The 12,801-nt window shown below is 53.1% G+C and overlaps 1 protein-coding gene across 5 annotated transcripts; it reads left to right on the forward strand.

Moving 5' to 3' along the window:
- The first annotated feature begins 793 nt into the window (after positions 1-793).
- LOC101019083 (histone H1oo) lies at positions 794-9,058 on the forward strand. Of its 5 annotated transcripts, XM_021922685.2 has the most exons (6): positions 794-936; positions 1,560-1,566; positions 4,989-5,248; positions 6,577-6,940; positions 8,333-8,397; positions 8,695-8,934. In XM_021922685.2, exons 1-6 carry the CDS (start codon positions 826-828, stop codon positions 8,932-8,934), a joined length of 1,047 nt encoding a protein of 348 aa, XP_021778377.1. In that variant the 5' UTR covers positions 794-825. The 5 variants fall into 5 exon arrangements, with proteins under 5 accessions (XP_021778377.1, XP_017801556.3, XP_017801555.3 ...); XM_017946067.3 differs by lacking the exons at positions 794-936; positions 1,560-1,566; positions 4,989-5,248 and adding an exon at positions 5,889-5,971; XM_017946066.3 differs by lacking the exons at positions 794-936; positions 1,560-1,566; positions 4,989-5,248 and adding an exon at positions 5,937-6,019.
- Positions 9,059-12,801: the final 3,743 nt, after the last annotated feature.

The raw sequence follows: 12,801 nt of genomic DNA on the forward strand, positions 1-12,801 counted from the left end.
AGGCCTTGGGTATTCGCTTGGATTTTTTTTTTTTTTTTTTTTTGGTCAATTTGATGGGAAAAAGTAGTATTTCACCATTGTTTCAATTTGAATTTTCTCAAATGCCAAGGAGGTTGAGTGTCCATTTTCCTGTTCCTGTTCCTCAGCCTTTAGGCTGGTGAATTGCCTGTTTACATTCTTTGTCCATTGTCCCAGTGGATGTTGTCCTTATCTATGAAGATTTTTGCTAAGCATCCTCCCATATTATTTCTTTAAAAACAAAACCAAAGGCGGGCACAGGCCCAGAGAGCCTGGCTGGCCTCAGAAGGGGCTACTCTGATCTAGGGGGATGTGCTCTGGGCAAAAGTAGCAGTTGGGCTGCCTCCAACTGCTACTTTTTGAGAAACTGAGGCCAGCAGTGGCGTGGGGCAGCCCATTGCCCACCTGGTAAGATTAGAGGGCCGCCTCAGCGGCCTTCCTGACAACACAGGTGACCCCAATTCCTCATCAGCATCTCCAGCCCCTGGTGGGCAGAGGGCACAGGAGAGATCAAGCATCTCAGCTCCCATCATTGCACCATGGGGACTGAGACCCAGAGAAGTCAAGCGACGCCCCCAACCTTACACAGGAGTGGGTAGTCCAGCTGGGGCTCCCTACAGAAGGCAGGCTGCTGTGCCCCATCCCACACCTACAGCCCCAGTCAGCAGCTTGGAGTGCTCCCAGCCCAATCACAGCTGATTGGAGTGGTGTGGGGGGGGGGGGGGGCTGCTGGTATATAAGCCTAGCAGGCAGGCCCGGCAGCCTCACACCTGGGTGAGGGGTGTGCCAGCTGCACCTGTCGGTCTCATGGCTCCTGGGAGTGTCACCAGCGACATCTCACCCTCCTCAACTTCCACAGCAGGATCATCCAAGTCTACTGAATCTGAAAAGCCGGGTGAGCAAGAGGAGGCAACCCCTGCCTCATCCCGGCAAGCCCACTCCCTGGGTTACCCTTGACGCTCCACCCCCACTCCTCGTCCTTTCCCAGCCTGGCCCCAGCACCCACCCAGCACCCAGCTGCTGAGCTCAACTGCCTTTTGGCTGAAGAGCTGACCTACAGGTAGCAAGGCCAGGTAGGGGCTGGGGGCTGGGGCCGGCCAAGCTCAGGGAAGAGCCACAGGGCCTCCCAGCTGGAGCCCATTTCGTGCTGGAGACCGTAGCCCATAGCCGGACTGCAGCTGTGGGCAGCTAGTTGGAGGGACTGGGGCAGGAACATTTTATGCAGAGTTAGGCCTTCCAATTTTCAACCAAGAAACACCTCAGGGCTTATCTGGACATGAGGGTCCACCGAGGCAAACCAGGCCCAGTTCACTCCCTCGAGGACCTCCCGGTCTGATGGGGAAGCCCAGTCCATGGGTAGGTGCTGTTTGCTAATGTGGTGTGTGCTTCAGTGGCGGTCATCCAGAGCTGGGGGAGCCCAGAGGAGTCCCCTAACCCACTCTGGGACGTCAGGGAAGGCTTCTCAGAAGAGATGATCCTGAAGGATGGGTGTGCCTCAGCCAGGGGAAGTGTTCTATTTGCCAAGACACCGAGGAAGATAGGGAGGGGGTCCCGGTACCACGAAGAACAAGGGCAGAGTTAACTGGGAAGTCAGAAGTCAGAGGTATCCAAACCAAGGTGGATTTTGAGCCTTGAAGGATGGGTGAGAGCAGCCTGCATGGCCAGGAGGAGAAAGGCATCCCAGGCAAAGGAAACGGCATGGGCTAAGGCCCAGAGGCCAGCGCACCAGCAGCTTGTCTCGGAAGCTGCATCTTCCTTCTGGGAAGGAGGGAAGTGCTGGGGCAGTGCTGGGGGAGCAGTGGGAGGAGGGGCCCATCACACAGGGCCTCCAAGGCGGTCTTCGGTTAGGTCAGCTCTTATATTGAACGGGAACCATGGACGGTTTCAGGCAGGGAGGTGAGGGGTGTGAGATGCAGCGAGGAGAATGCATGGGGTGGGGAACAGGTAGTGGGGAGGAGGCTGGGGCTGGGTAGTTGGAGAGGAGAGGCCAGAATATGGAGAGAAAAACCTATGGAGAGGCCTCAAGTGAGTATGGTGGGGAGGAGAGGGCCCAGAATGCCCCCAGTTCTTGCTTGGATGTTGGGTAGGTATGGGCAGTGGGGGTGTGGGGCATTCCTGGAAGAGAGATGAAGGGCAGGTTTGGGGGCCTGAGCTCTGTTCTGGACATCCTGGTACATGGCAGGCATGGAACAGCTGCCGAATGAGGGGCTGGGGTGAGAGGGGACAGGCCTGAGGGAGGACTCTTGGGGGTGGCTTTCTGGGACAGACACGGTCTCGGGGAAGCAGAGGAGGGGTTGGAGCTGCTCCTGAGGTCAGGCCAAGTGAAGACCCTTGGGAAGCCCTGTAGCACTGCAGCTGGGAGGGCTCAGACCTCCTCAGAGGCCCCCATCCCACTGTACAGATGGGAAGACTGAGGCCTAGAGGGCAGAATGAAACTCCTGAGAACCCGGAGTGACCCAGGACTACACCAACTCAACGGTTTTGGCCCCCAGATGAATATTCCCACACTGGGCTCGTCATGGCCAGGAACCAGCAGGGGTTGAATTGGATTAGGTCGCTTTATAATTTTGCTCTAGATCTAGAGTTTCAGGTGGTTTGTTTGTTTGTTTGTTTGTTTCTATTGAAAAACATTTTTAATGTAGCCAATAGACTTTTTAAATCTTTTTTTTTTTTTTTTTTTTTTTTGGAGACAGGATCTTTCTTTGTCACCCAGGCTGGAGTGCAGTGGTGTGATCTCAGCTCACTGCAGTCTCCACTTGCCAGGCTCAAGCAATCTTCCCACTTCAGCCTCCTGAGTAGCTAGGCCTACAAGCACACACCACCACACTCTGCTCATTTTTAAAGACTTTTGTAGAGTCGAGGTCTCACGATATTGCCCAGAATTTAAGTCTTTACATTCTGCAGATTGATCAGAAGTCAACATTTCCAGTCACCACATTTAAATCCGGTTTCACATTTTAATCCCTTTTATGCATTTCATGGTGACTGACAACTTCTCAGGCTTCCCCCCACCCTTGATCCTACTTCATTTGCAACTTTTTTATAATGCCTTATTGAGAAATAATTCCCATACAATACAATTCACCCTTTAAAGTGTACAATGGCTTTTGGTATACTCAGAGTTGTGTATCCATCTCTATAATCAATTTTAGAATATTTTAATCACTTCAAGAAAACCAGTACCCATTAGCAGTCACTCTCCGCCCCCACTCCCCAGCCTGGCAACCACCAATCTGCCTTCTGCATCTATGGACTTGCTTATTCTGGACATTTCATATAAATGGAATCAGACAGTATGTGGCTTTTTCTGACTGGCTTTTTTTCACTTAGCATGTTTTTAGGGCTCCTCCATGTCGTAGCCAGGGCTTCACTCCTTTGTATGAATGGATAATATTCCACGGGATGGGTAGAGACCACATTTTGTTCATCCATCTGTTGATCATCATGGATGTTTGGGCTGTTTCCATCTTTGGGCTGACACGAAGAACGCTGCTATGAACATTCATGTATACGTTTTTGTGTGGACGTGTGTTTTCATTTCCCTCAGGTATATACCTAAGAGTGGAATTTTTTGGTAACTTTTTATTATGAAAACTTTCAGGGCCAAGAATGGTGGCTCACGCTTGTAACCCCAGCACTTTGGGAGACTGAGGTGGGAAGATAGCTTGAACTCAGGAGTTTGAGACTAACCTGAGCAATGCAGTCAGACCCCTGTGTCAAATAATAATAATATTAATACAAAAATTAGCTGGGCGTGGTGGGGCGTGCCTGTGGTCCCAGCTGCTTCGGAGGCTGAGGCGAGAGGATCACTTGAGCTGGGGAGGTCAACGCTGCAGCGAGCCATGATTGTGGCACTGCACTCCAGCCTGCGTGACAGATTGAGACCCTGTCTCAGTAAAACAAAACAAAACAAAAAACTTTCAAATGGATACAAAAGTAGACTATACCAAATGGTCCGTAACTCCCTTCCACTGTGCCCATCACCCAGCTCCAACAGTCATCAGCTTGCGGACGCTCTTGTTTCATCTGCTGGGTTATTTCAAAGCAAATGCTGGATTTATTTATCATTTCATCTGTAAATATATTTTATAATATTTACCTTTAACAGATAAGAACCTTTTAAAAAGCAATTGTAATACCATTAGCATACCTCAAACAATATTATCCCTAATATCCAGTATTTCCTTCCAGTGCTCACATTTATCTGTTGCCTTTCTTTTTCCAGTTGGATTGTTCAAATCCTGCTCTGGGAATGAGCATTTGGTTGAGAGGTTTCCTAAGGATCTTTAGTCTATAGGGTGTCTCTCCCACTTTTTCTTTCCCTCTTATTTGTGGAAGAAACCGGGCTGTGCGCCCTGGAGAATCTCTCAGTCTGGGTGCCTCTGAGAATGTGCACATAGCCCCTGGAGGTCCTGTAAACCCATAGTTACATCTAGAAAATTCACCCAATTTAGATTTGTTTTTCTAAAGGAATACTCAGTTCTTTAAAAAGAGAGACTTGGCTGGGCACGGTGGCTCACGCCTGTAATCCCAACACTTTGGGAGGCCGAGGCGGGTGGATAATGAGGTCAGGAGTTCAAGACCAGCCTGGACAATATGGTGAAACCTCGTCTTTACTAAAAATACAAAAATCAGCCAGGTATGGTGGCATGCACCTGTAATCCCAGCTACTTGGGAGGTTGAGGCAGGAGAATTGCTTGGACCCAGGACGTGTAGGTTGCAATGAGCTGAGATCACACCATTGCACTCCAGCTGGGGGACAGAGCGAGACTGTGTCTCAAAGAAAAAAAGAGAGACTCAATAAGCCTTGAGGGGAGACTGTCTGGGAGCTTCCATGCCAGCGGTCAGTGTCTTGGGGAGAGGGGAGCATCTGACCCTTGCTGGGCCCTCACCCACCCCCCACGGGCCAGCTGACGCCTGCCAATGAGTTGTGACTGGGCCCTGGGTGATGGCCTGCCATCTCTCCTCAGGCCTGAGCCACAGCAGCTTCCCAGTGGGACGTCGCCACCCCCCAGTGCTGCGCATGGTGCTGGAGGCGCTGCAGGCAGGGGAGCAGCGCCGGGGCACGTCGGTGGCGGCTATCAAGCTCTACATCCTGCACAAGTACCCAACAGTGGACGTCCTGCGCTTCAAGTACCTGCTGAAGCAGGCGCTGGCCACTGGCATGCGCCGTGGCCTTCTCACTAGGCCCCTCAACTCCAAAGCCAGGGGGGCCACTGGCAGCTTCAAAGTAAGCGCCCCTCAGGGAGGACATAGCCCAGGGTTGGAGCAAGGGTCCTGGCCTCTGTTAGCACTGCGGCCTCTCCTGGAAGGCCTTTCCCCTCCGGTCCCCTGTACTTGTTCCTCCTGTAGTCGCAGCCGAGATGCCCTCTCCGCCAGGAAGGCAGGTAGTGTGCCCCCTCTGAGCTCCCACTGCAAGAGTCCCCCTGTTGGTGTCCAGGACAGGTGAACTGTTGCATGTTTGGGATCCCAGGGACTGTGCCAGCTGTGCTAACTTCTGGGTCCTGGGCACGTAGTCCCTTCCTGGAATTCCGCACCACAGCAAAGGGTTTTCCCCCTGCTGGCACCTCCCTGAGCAGCCATGTCCTGCATTTCAAAGGGGAGAGTTTCATCTTCATAAAGAGGCTCCAAGAGGGGATGCATGCCAGGTCACTCAGAGCTGAGGCAGGTCTGGGACAAAATTGCACCCCAGCATCAGGACTGTCATCAGCCACCAGGAATACCTCAGGGACCAGACCCAGGGCCTGACTTGTCATTGCTGGGCCCCCTGCATCTTGCCCAACTTCCTGCACGTAGCAGCTGCCATGACAGTTGCCATGGAACACTGGGGAACATTCTCAGCCTACCCCAAGCTGGTCCCTGTGGTTACCTGGTGACAGATCACAGAAAGTCTCACTCTAGTAGAACTCCTGGGCGTGGGTCAGAGCCTGGACTCGCGTCACAGCAGGACCAGGTGGCTGGGCAGGGAGAAGAGCCAGAGGGGTGTCGGGTGTCTGATGCGGTGTGCTGGCAATTGAGGGGTGAAGGTGGTTTCTAGTCTTGGTGATGGGGAGCCCTGAGGGTTGGGGGACAGGAAAGAAACAGCTTGCCAGGAGCCCTCCCCTACCCCTGCCGCTCACACCCTTGGTGATGGTCCCACTGTAAAGAAGAGAAGATGTAGCTGTGGTACACGGCTGGAGGAGGGCAGATGAAGCTGTGAGCCCAGAGCCATCTGACCTCAGTCCATGTTCTGCTGAGTGTCAAGGGGCAAGGTGGCGGGGGCATGGGGCATGGGGCATGAGGCAGGACAGAGCTTCAGGGTGGGGAGGGAGGGGGAGTCCAGAGGCACAATCTGTGGGAAAGCGGCAGGGGCAGGGTGGGTGGTTGAGAGATCATGAGATCCTAGAATCATAGTAGACCGTGCCTCCAAGGACAGTGGCTTCGTGCCTTCTCCCTGCCCCTCACTGCCTGAGCAGCCCCCCTGTTTGGAATGAGGCCTCCCATTCGGAGTCTTACGGAGGGTGGGGGACGTAAGGCACCTGAGGCTCTGCTTTCAGCCCACCCTGTGTCCTCCTCCAGTTAGTTCCCAAGCACAAGAGGAAAATCCAGCCCAGGAAGATGGCCCCCCCGACGGCCCCCAGGAGAGTGGGCGAGGCCAAGGGGAAGGGCCCCAAGAAACCAAGCGAGGCCAAGGAGGACCCTCCCAACGTCGACAAGGTGAAAAAGGCAGCCAAGAGGCCAGCAAAGGTGCAGAAGGCTCCTCCCAAGCCAGGTGCAGCCACAGAGAAGGCTCGAAAGCAAGGCGGCACGGCCAAGGACACCAGGGCACAGTTGGGAGAGGCTAGGAAGGTGCCCCCCAAGCCAGACAAGGCCATACGGGAACCTTCCAGTGCCAGCGGGCTCAGCAGGAAGGCAAAGGCCAAAGGCAGCAGGAGCAGCCAAGGTAGCTGTGTGACTTTTAGGGGGTGGTGTGGGAATAGGGGTCTTGACAGCCACTGGAGTAGGTTTGGGGAGCCAGTTCTGGAGAGGGGTTTCCTTTTTTAGTGCATGTGCCCTGAGTGCTGGGCTTGACCTGGAGAGACAGAACTCATGGTAGCTAGTTGGGGGAAGGAGGCAGACATTTCAAGGGTTATGAAGGGGGAAGCAGAAACCAGGAGCGTGACTCATTCTTGAGGCAGGGGTCAGGGAAGGCTTCCTGGAGGAAGGTGTCTCAAGCAGGGGAAGGGCCTTTGCAAGGGCCTGGAGGCATAAAGAAGGTGGAATTTTTAGGCCAGGCATGGTGGCTTGTGCCTTTAAGCCCAACACTTTGGGAGGCCGAGGCGGGCGGATCACTTGAGGTCAGGAGTTTGAGACCAACCTGGTCAACATGGTGAACCCCCGTCTCTGCTAAAAATGCAGAAATTAGCTGGGCATGGTGGTGTACACCTATAATCCCAGCTACTTGGGTGGCTGAGGCAGGAAAATACTTAAACCCAGGAGGTGGATGTTACAGTGAGCTGAGATCGCACCACTGCACTCCAGCGTGGGTGACAGAGTGAGACTCGCTCTCAAAACAAAACACAAGGAGGTGGAGTTTTTGAGGAACTGTATATATTTCAGTCTACCTGCAGTGTTGGCAAGGAGAAGGTGTGAAGGGCAGCTGGAATCAGGGTTTTATCTGGAGGATGATGTGGAGCTGTGGAAGGATTCTGACAGGAAGCAGCTAGGGCTGGAGTTACTCTTTTTTTCCGTCTCTCTCTTTTAGAGACAGGCTCTTGCTCTGTCACACAGGTGAGTGCTGACCCCAGGAATTAGAGCCAATCTGGGCAAGATAGTGGGATCCCATCTCTGCAAAAAATAAAAATATTAGCCAGCATGTTGTTGCACACCTGTTGCCCTAGCGACTTGGGAGGCTGAGGCAGAAGGATCGCTTGAGCCTGGGAGGTCAAGGCTGCAGTAAGCTGAGATCGCACCACCACACTCCAGCACAGTGACAGAGTGAGACCCTGTCTTAAAAGAAAGAAAAAGCATTCTGGCTGCCAGGCGGAAGACAAATTAAAGGCTCGAGCTGACAGGCCCGTTAGACTTTGGCTTCGGTGGGCTTGGAGCACTAGTGCTTTGCATAGAGCAAGTGCTTCGGTTAACCTTCCAGCCACTCTGTGAGGGACATGCTGTTATTCCCAGTCTTCAAACTAGTCACTGAGGCTCAGAGTGGCTAAATGATTTGCCCCATGTCACAGAGCTGAGTGAAGACCTAGGACCCAGGAGGGATGGGGGTTCCAGAGTCCCTGAAACTTCCTGCCCCACCAGCAGTGCCACCTTCTTCCCCTACAAAACCTCCTCCATCACATTCCAGGAGATGCTGAGGCCTGCAGGAAAACCACCACTGGGAGTAAGAGTTCAAAACCCACGGCCAGCAAGGTAGGCGCCTGCATGACTTTCCCAGCCTGGCTGCCTGCCCTGAACAGGCCAGAGCTTGGGCATCCCACACTCAGCCTCTGGAAGGGTCAGCCAGGGATCGGGTTCAATTTCTTTTCCTACAAAGCACAGTCTACCACCTTCTTCTCTCTGCTCCCCCGGCACCCTGGGGTGTTGCCATCCCCGTCTTACAGACAAGAGACTAAGGCTTAGAAGGGTAATGTTGTGTACCCAGAGCCACCGAGCTGGGATTTCAGCCCTTCCCAGCTGTCTCTTTGCTCCCGGTTTGCTTTTGTATAGGTCAAGAATGGTGCTGCTTCCCCGACCAAAAAGAAGGTGGTGGCCAAGGCCAAGGCCAAGGCCCCTAAAGCTGGGCAGGGGCCAAACACCAAGGCTGTTGCTCCTGCTAAGGGCAGTGGGTCCAAGGTGGTACCTGCACACTTGTCCAGGAAGACAGAGGCCCCCAAGGGCCCAAGAAAGGCTGGGCTGCCCATCAAGGCCTCATCATCCAAAGTGTCCAGCCAGAGGGCTGAAGCTTAGGGCTAAAGGCAGGGGTGGAGAGAAACCGAGCCTCTGCCCTAGTTTTTATTCTTCAACAAACCACTGCTCTATTTATTTCATTGTAAGCTATTTATCAATAAAGACTTTTGTTTCTTTTTCCTCACAACTGGTGTGGGTAGAGGCTGAGGTTCAAGGATTTGGCCATTCGGTCCTTCATGAACATCCGCTGAGCACCTGCTGTTTACCTGGTCAATGCTGGGGCTCTGATAGGAGGTTCTGCCTCAGGAATACAGACTGTGTGCTGTATGGGGCTGTGGCATAGATATCAGATATCAGGATGCAAAGGGGCTGGTGGAGGGAGAGTAACCCGGCCCTGAGATCAGGCTGCCAGGAGGAGGTGGCTTTTGATCCTAAAGGATGGGTAGCTGTTGTCAGGCAGATGAGGCAGAGGGTGCCATCTGAGGGGTGGGATGAGAGGAGGGGATCTGTTTAGAAAGAACCCTCTGGCGGTAGAAAGGAAGGATTAGAGTAGCTGAGAAGAGGGGGAGACCTTTCAGCCACTGGTTCCGGAGTGCTCCTGGGCCAGGTGCTGCGACAGCCAACAGGTGTCCTACTCCCCAGCCAGCGCCTGTGCTCTGAAGAGGTAGGGCTGGGCATCCAGCAGGGTGGGTAGGGCTGGCTGCTAGTTTAGACAGCATTGGAGGGGCTGTCTGAGCAAGGACCTGTGTCTGGAGGGGGTACCATTTCAGCAGAAGGAAGAGTGAATGCAAAGGCCCTGGGGTGAGAACATGCTCCTCAGGCTGGGAGCTGCAGGAGAGTCTGTGGCTAGAGCCCAATAAAGAGAAGAACAGGGGTCTCTCCGACAAGGTCCAAGGTGCTTTAAAAACATCCGTGGCACTCCTCACACGGAGAGACAGGCTCTGTGTCCCTGCCCCTTGACTCCAGGCTCTATGCTTGACCAGTAGAATTCAGTGAGAATGATGCTGTGACAATTTCTGGGTCCCACCTTAAGGCAGCTTCTACTTCTTGTGTTTGGGGACACTTTTTGTTTTGTGATACTCACTCTTCGAACTTGGCCACCATTCTATGGGAAAGCCCAAGCAGCTTGTGGAGAGGAACTGAGGACTCCAATTTTCAGCCCTCACTGAACTCTCTGACCAGCTGGTACCACGTGCCACCATCTGAATGCAGCGTGTTGGAACTGCGTCTTCCAGCCCTAACTGAGCTGCCCCAGCAGAAACCTGGTGGAACAGGGACAAGCCTTTCCTGCCAAGCCCTGCCCCGATTGCAGATTCGTGGGCAAAATAAGTGACTGCTGTTATTTTAAGCCACTAGGTACTGGGGTGGTGTGTCCTGCAGCAATAGATCTTTCTAAACAGATCCCCCTCCTTTCACCGGAACAAGGGCTGCAGGGTAGATGACGGCTGGATCACATAGGGTCTTGTAAGCCAAGGGCAAGCACTGCGGGCTTTAATTGTTATAGGCAACCATTAGAGGACAGCAAGCAACAGTCTCTGCAGGGATGTGAGCAGGCAGACAGGCCTGCGAGGAGGCCCCTGCTACAACCCAGATGAAGGGGTGGCCGGCCAGGACATGCTCACAGAGGAGGGTTAGAAGTGGCAGATTCTGGATCGCTGTTGAAGATGGTGTGAACGGGCTCTGCTGATGGACTGGATGTAGGAAGGGTCACTGATGAGTCTGCAGTTTGGGTTCTAGACAGCTAGGTGACTGCTGGGTGACCATTTCCTGAGGTGAGGACTCGGCACGTGCCGGGAGGCTGCCGAGATATGGTCCTGATGAGAGGTGGCAGCCTAGCCACGGAGGACAGAGAGAAGGAAGGGGTGGACTAAAGGGAGTCAAAAACAAACTGCACAGGACTTGAGAAGGGGGCAGACAGGGTGCAAAGGGAAGCAGGCTGCTCAGCATGGGGCATCAGCCGCTCCCTTCCTGCCCCTGCTCCGTCACCCCACCCTCTCCCCTTGGAATCCCGGCTTTGCCTAGATGTGCTGACAGCCTCCCTGGGGTGTCTGTAATGTGGCTGCCAGCAGGGCCCAGAAGCGCACCCAGAGCAGATGGCGGAGTGGGGCTGGGCCGGTGCTTCCTGAGGAGAGGTCTGCTCCTGCCACTGCTCATTCACGGCTTGAGCCGGTGCTGTGGGAGGCAACTCCAGGCAGACTGCGGTGTGGGGGGCATGAGTGGGCATCTTGTGTCCATGAGCTGGGGGCAGGGGTGGGAGGTGTTTAGCGTCCATGAAACCTTGGGCAAGTTACCTCCCTTAGCTGCAATGGCTTCTTTCCTTTTCAAAGGCGTTTAGTTTGAGGATGCTACATCAGGGGTCCCCAGCCTCCTATGACCCTCAAAGGGTAAGAGCCTCCCTCCTGCCCACAGCTGCCAGGTCCTCAGAGCCCCAGATAAGGATTATAGCTGGTTCATGGAAGGTGGTTACCTTCTGTGCTGAGAAACGACTCTGGAAACGAGATTTCCTCCATTTGCAAATACATTTCTAAACTTCAAGGAGGAACTGAATGTTAATCAGACATTAAGACAGGCTGTGGAATATTTAATGACATAGAAAGATGTTACTGACATATTGTCGCATGGGGGAAAATCAGGTTGCAAAATGGTGTGCACACCCTGATCCTGAGTTCACTCCTCGGCCCCGCCCCACCCAAGCACCCCATGCAGGTGGCGTTCTCAGAAACGCTCGCCACGAAGGGTTAGGGCAGCTTTTATTTTCTTCACGCTTTTTGTGCTTCCTACATTTCTCTGGGAACCCTGTATTCATTCCAGAATCACACCCACCCCTCTCACCCTCAAAATGCTATCAAATGTGCTGATAACTTAAATTAGAAAATCTGCTGCTTAATAAGAAGGAATCAATGCTCAGAATAGAAAATGTGAAAGATAAAGACTATCTTTCCACACAGAAGCCACTGCAGGAAACAGCTATTTTTAAAGCAAAAGGTTGTTTACTTTTCTCCTCACTTTTCTGTTCTCATTAATTTTAGAACTGGTATCTGTGGGATTTTGTTTAAATTTTATGAATCTTTTGTCCTAGTTTTTACTCTTGATAAATACATGTGTAACTATTTTTCCTTCACAAAAGCAAGAAATTAAATGGAGTTGCTGTACCTTTGGAGCTGGCTTTTGAGATCTTTCCCTGGGGTCAGGGAGGAGCCAGCAGGGCTGGAAAGGAATGTCTGCATCAGGTTCATTGTTCTTGTGGGCAGGGGCGAGGAACAGCCTGTACTGTGGGGAACAGTGTTTAGGGTTAAACTGGGCTTGGAGGTTAAACTGCCTGCTTCCTTGTCTGAGAAATGGGCTTAATGCTATGTATTTTTTAAGCTTGATGAGAAATTCAGGGCAAGTTAAGTGTCAGTTCCCTTTCCAGGGTGGTCACCTTTGGCCTCCTCACCCACTTGGGGGACCACTGTGGAGACTCTGGCCTGGAAGGAGCACGGGACCTGGTCCTCATTCTGTCTCTTTCTGGTTGTGTGACCTTGAGAAATGCTTCAGCTGTGCTGAGCCTCAGTTGCTGCGTCTGTCATGTAGGGATGCTAGCACGTTCCTCATGGGCTTGTTAGAGATGAGGTTAGGAGCAGGGCCCACCCAGTTGCAGGCAACACACAGTAGCTGTGAAATCTTCCTGGAGGTCCCGGGGTATCCTCAGAGCTTAAGGAATGGCAGCTCCGGGCCAGGCCCACAGCATGCACGCAGCCTGCACTGTCTCGTTTCATCATCTGGCCTCTGTCTTCTCAGAAGCCAGTCAGGTGCCTGCCCAAACCTCAAGAGTGCAGCTGAGACAGAAGGGATGGCAGGCTCCCTCCCTCCTCTCTCTCACAAACTGGTAAAGAAACTGCACGTTCTTCAGCTTGGCTATCTCGGGACAAAGGCTGGAGCCCACAG

This window comes from Papio anubis, chromosome 2 (genome assembly GCF_008728515.1).
Source record: "Papio anubis isolate 15944 chromosome 2, Panubis1.0, whole genome shotgun sequence".
Classification (NCBI taxonomy): Eukaryota; Metazoa; Chordata; class Mammalia; order Primates; family Cercopithecidae; genus Papio; species Papio anubis.

What these genes read in the sequence shown, in the direction of transcription:
- LOC101019083 (XM_021922685.2), top strand. Translation starts at nt 826, where the DNA reads ATGGCTCCTGGGAGTGTCACCAGCGACATCTCACCCTCCTCAACTTCC. An exon ending in GGGCCACTGGCAGCTTCAAA is followed by an intron (nt 5,249 to 6,576) that starts GTAAGCGCCCCT and finishes GTCCTCCTCCAG; the next exon opens with TTAGTTCCCAAGCACAAGAG. An exon ending in AGGCAGCAGGAGCAGCCAAG is followed by an intron (nt 6,941 to 8,332) that starts GTAGCTGTGTGA and finishes ATCACATTCCAG; the next exon opens with GAGATGCTGAGGCCTGCAGG.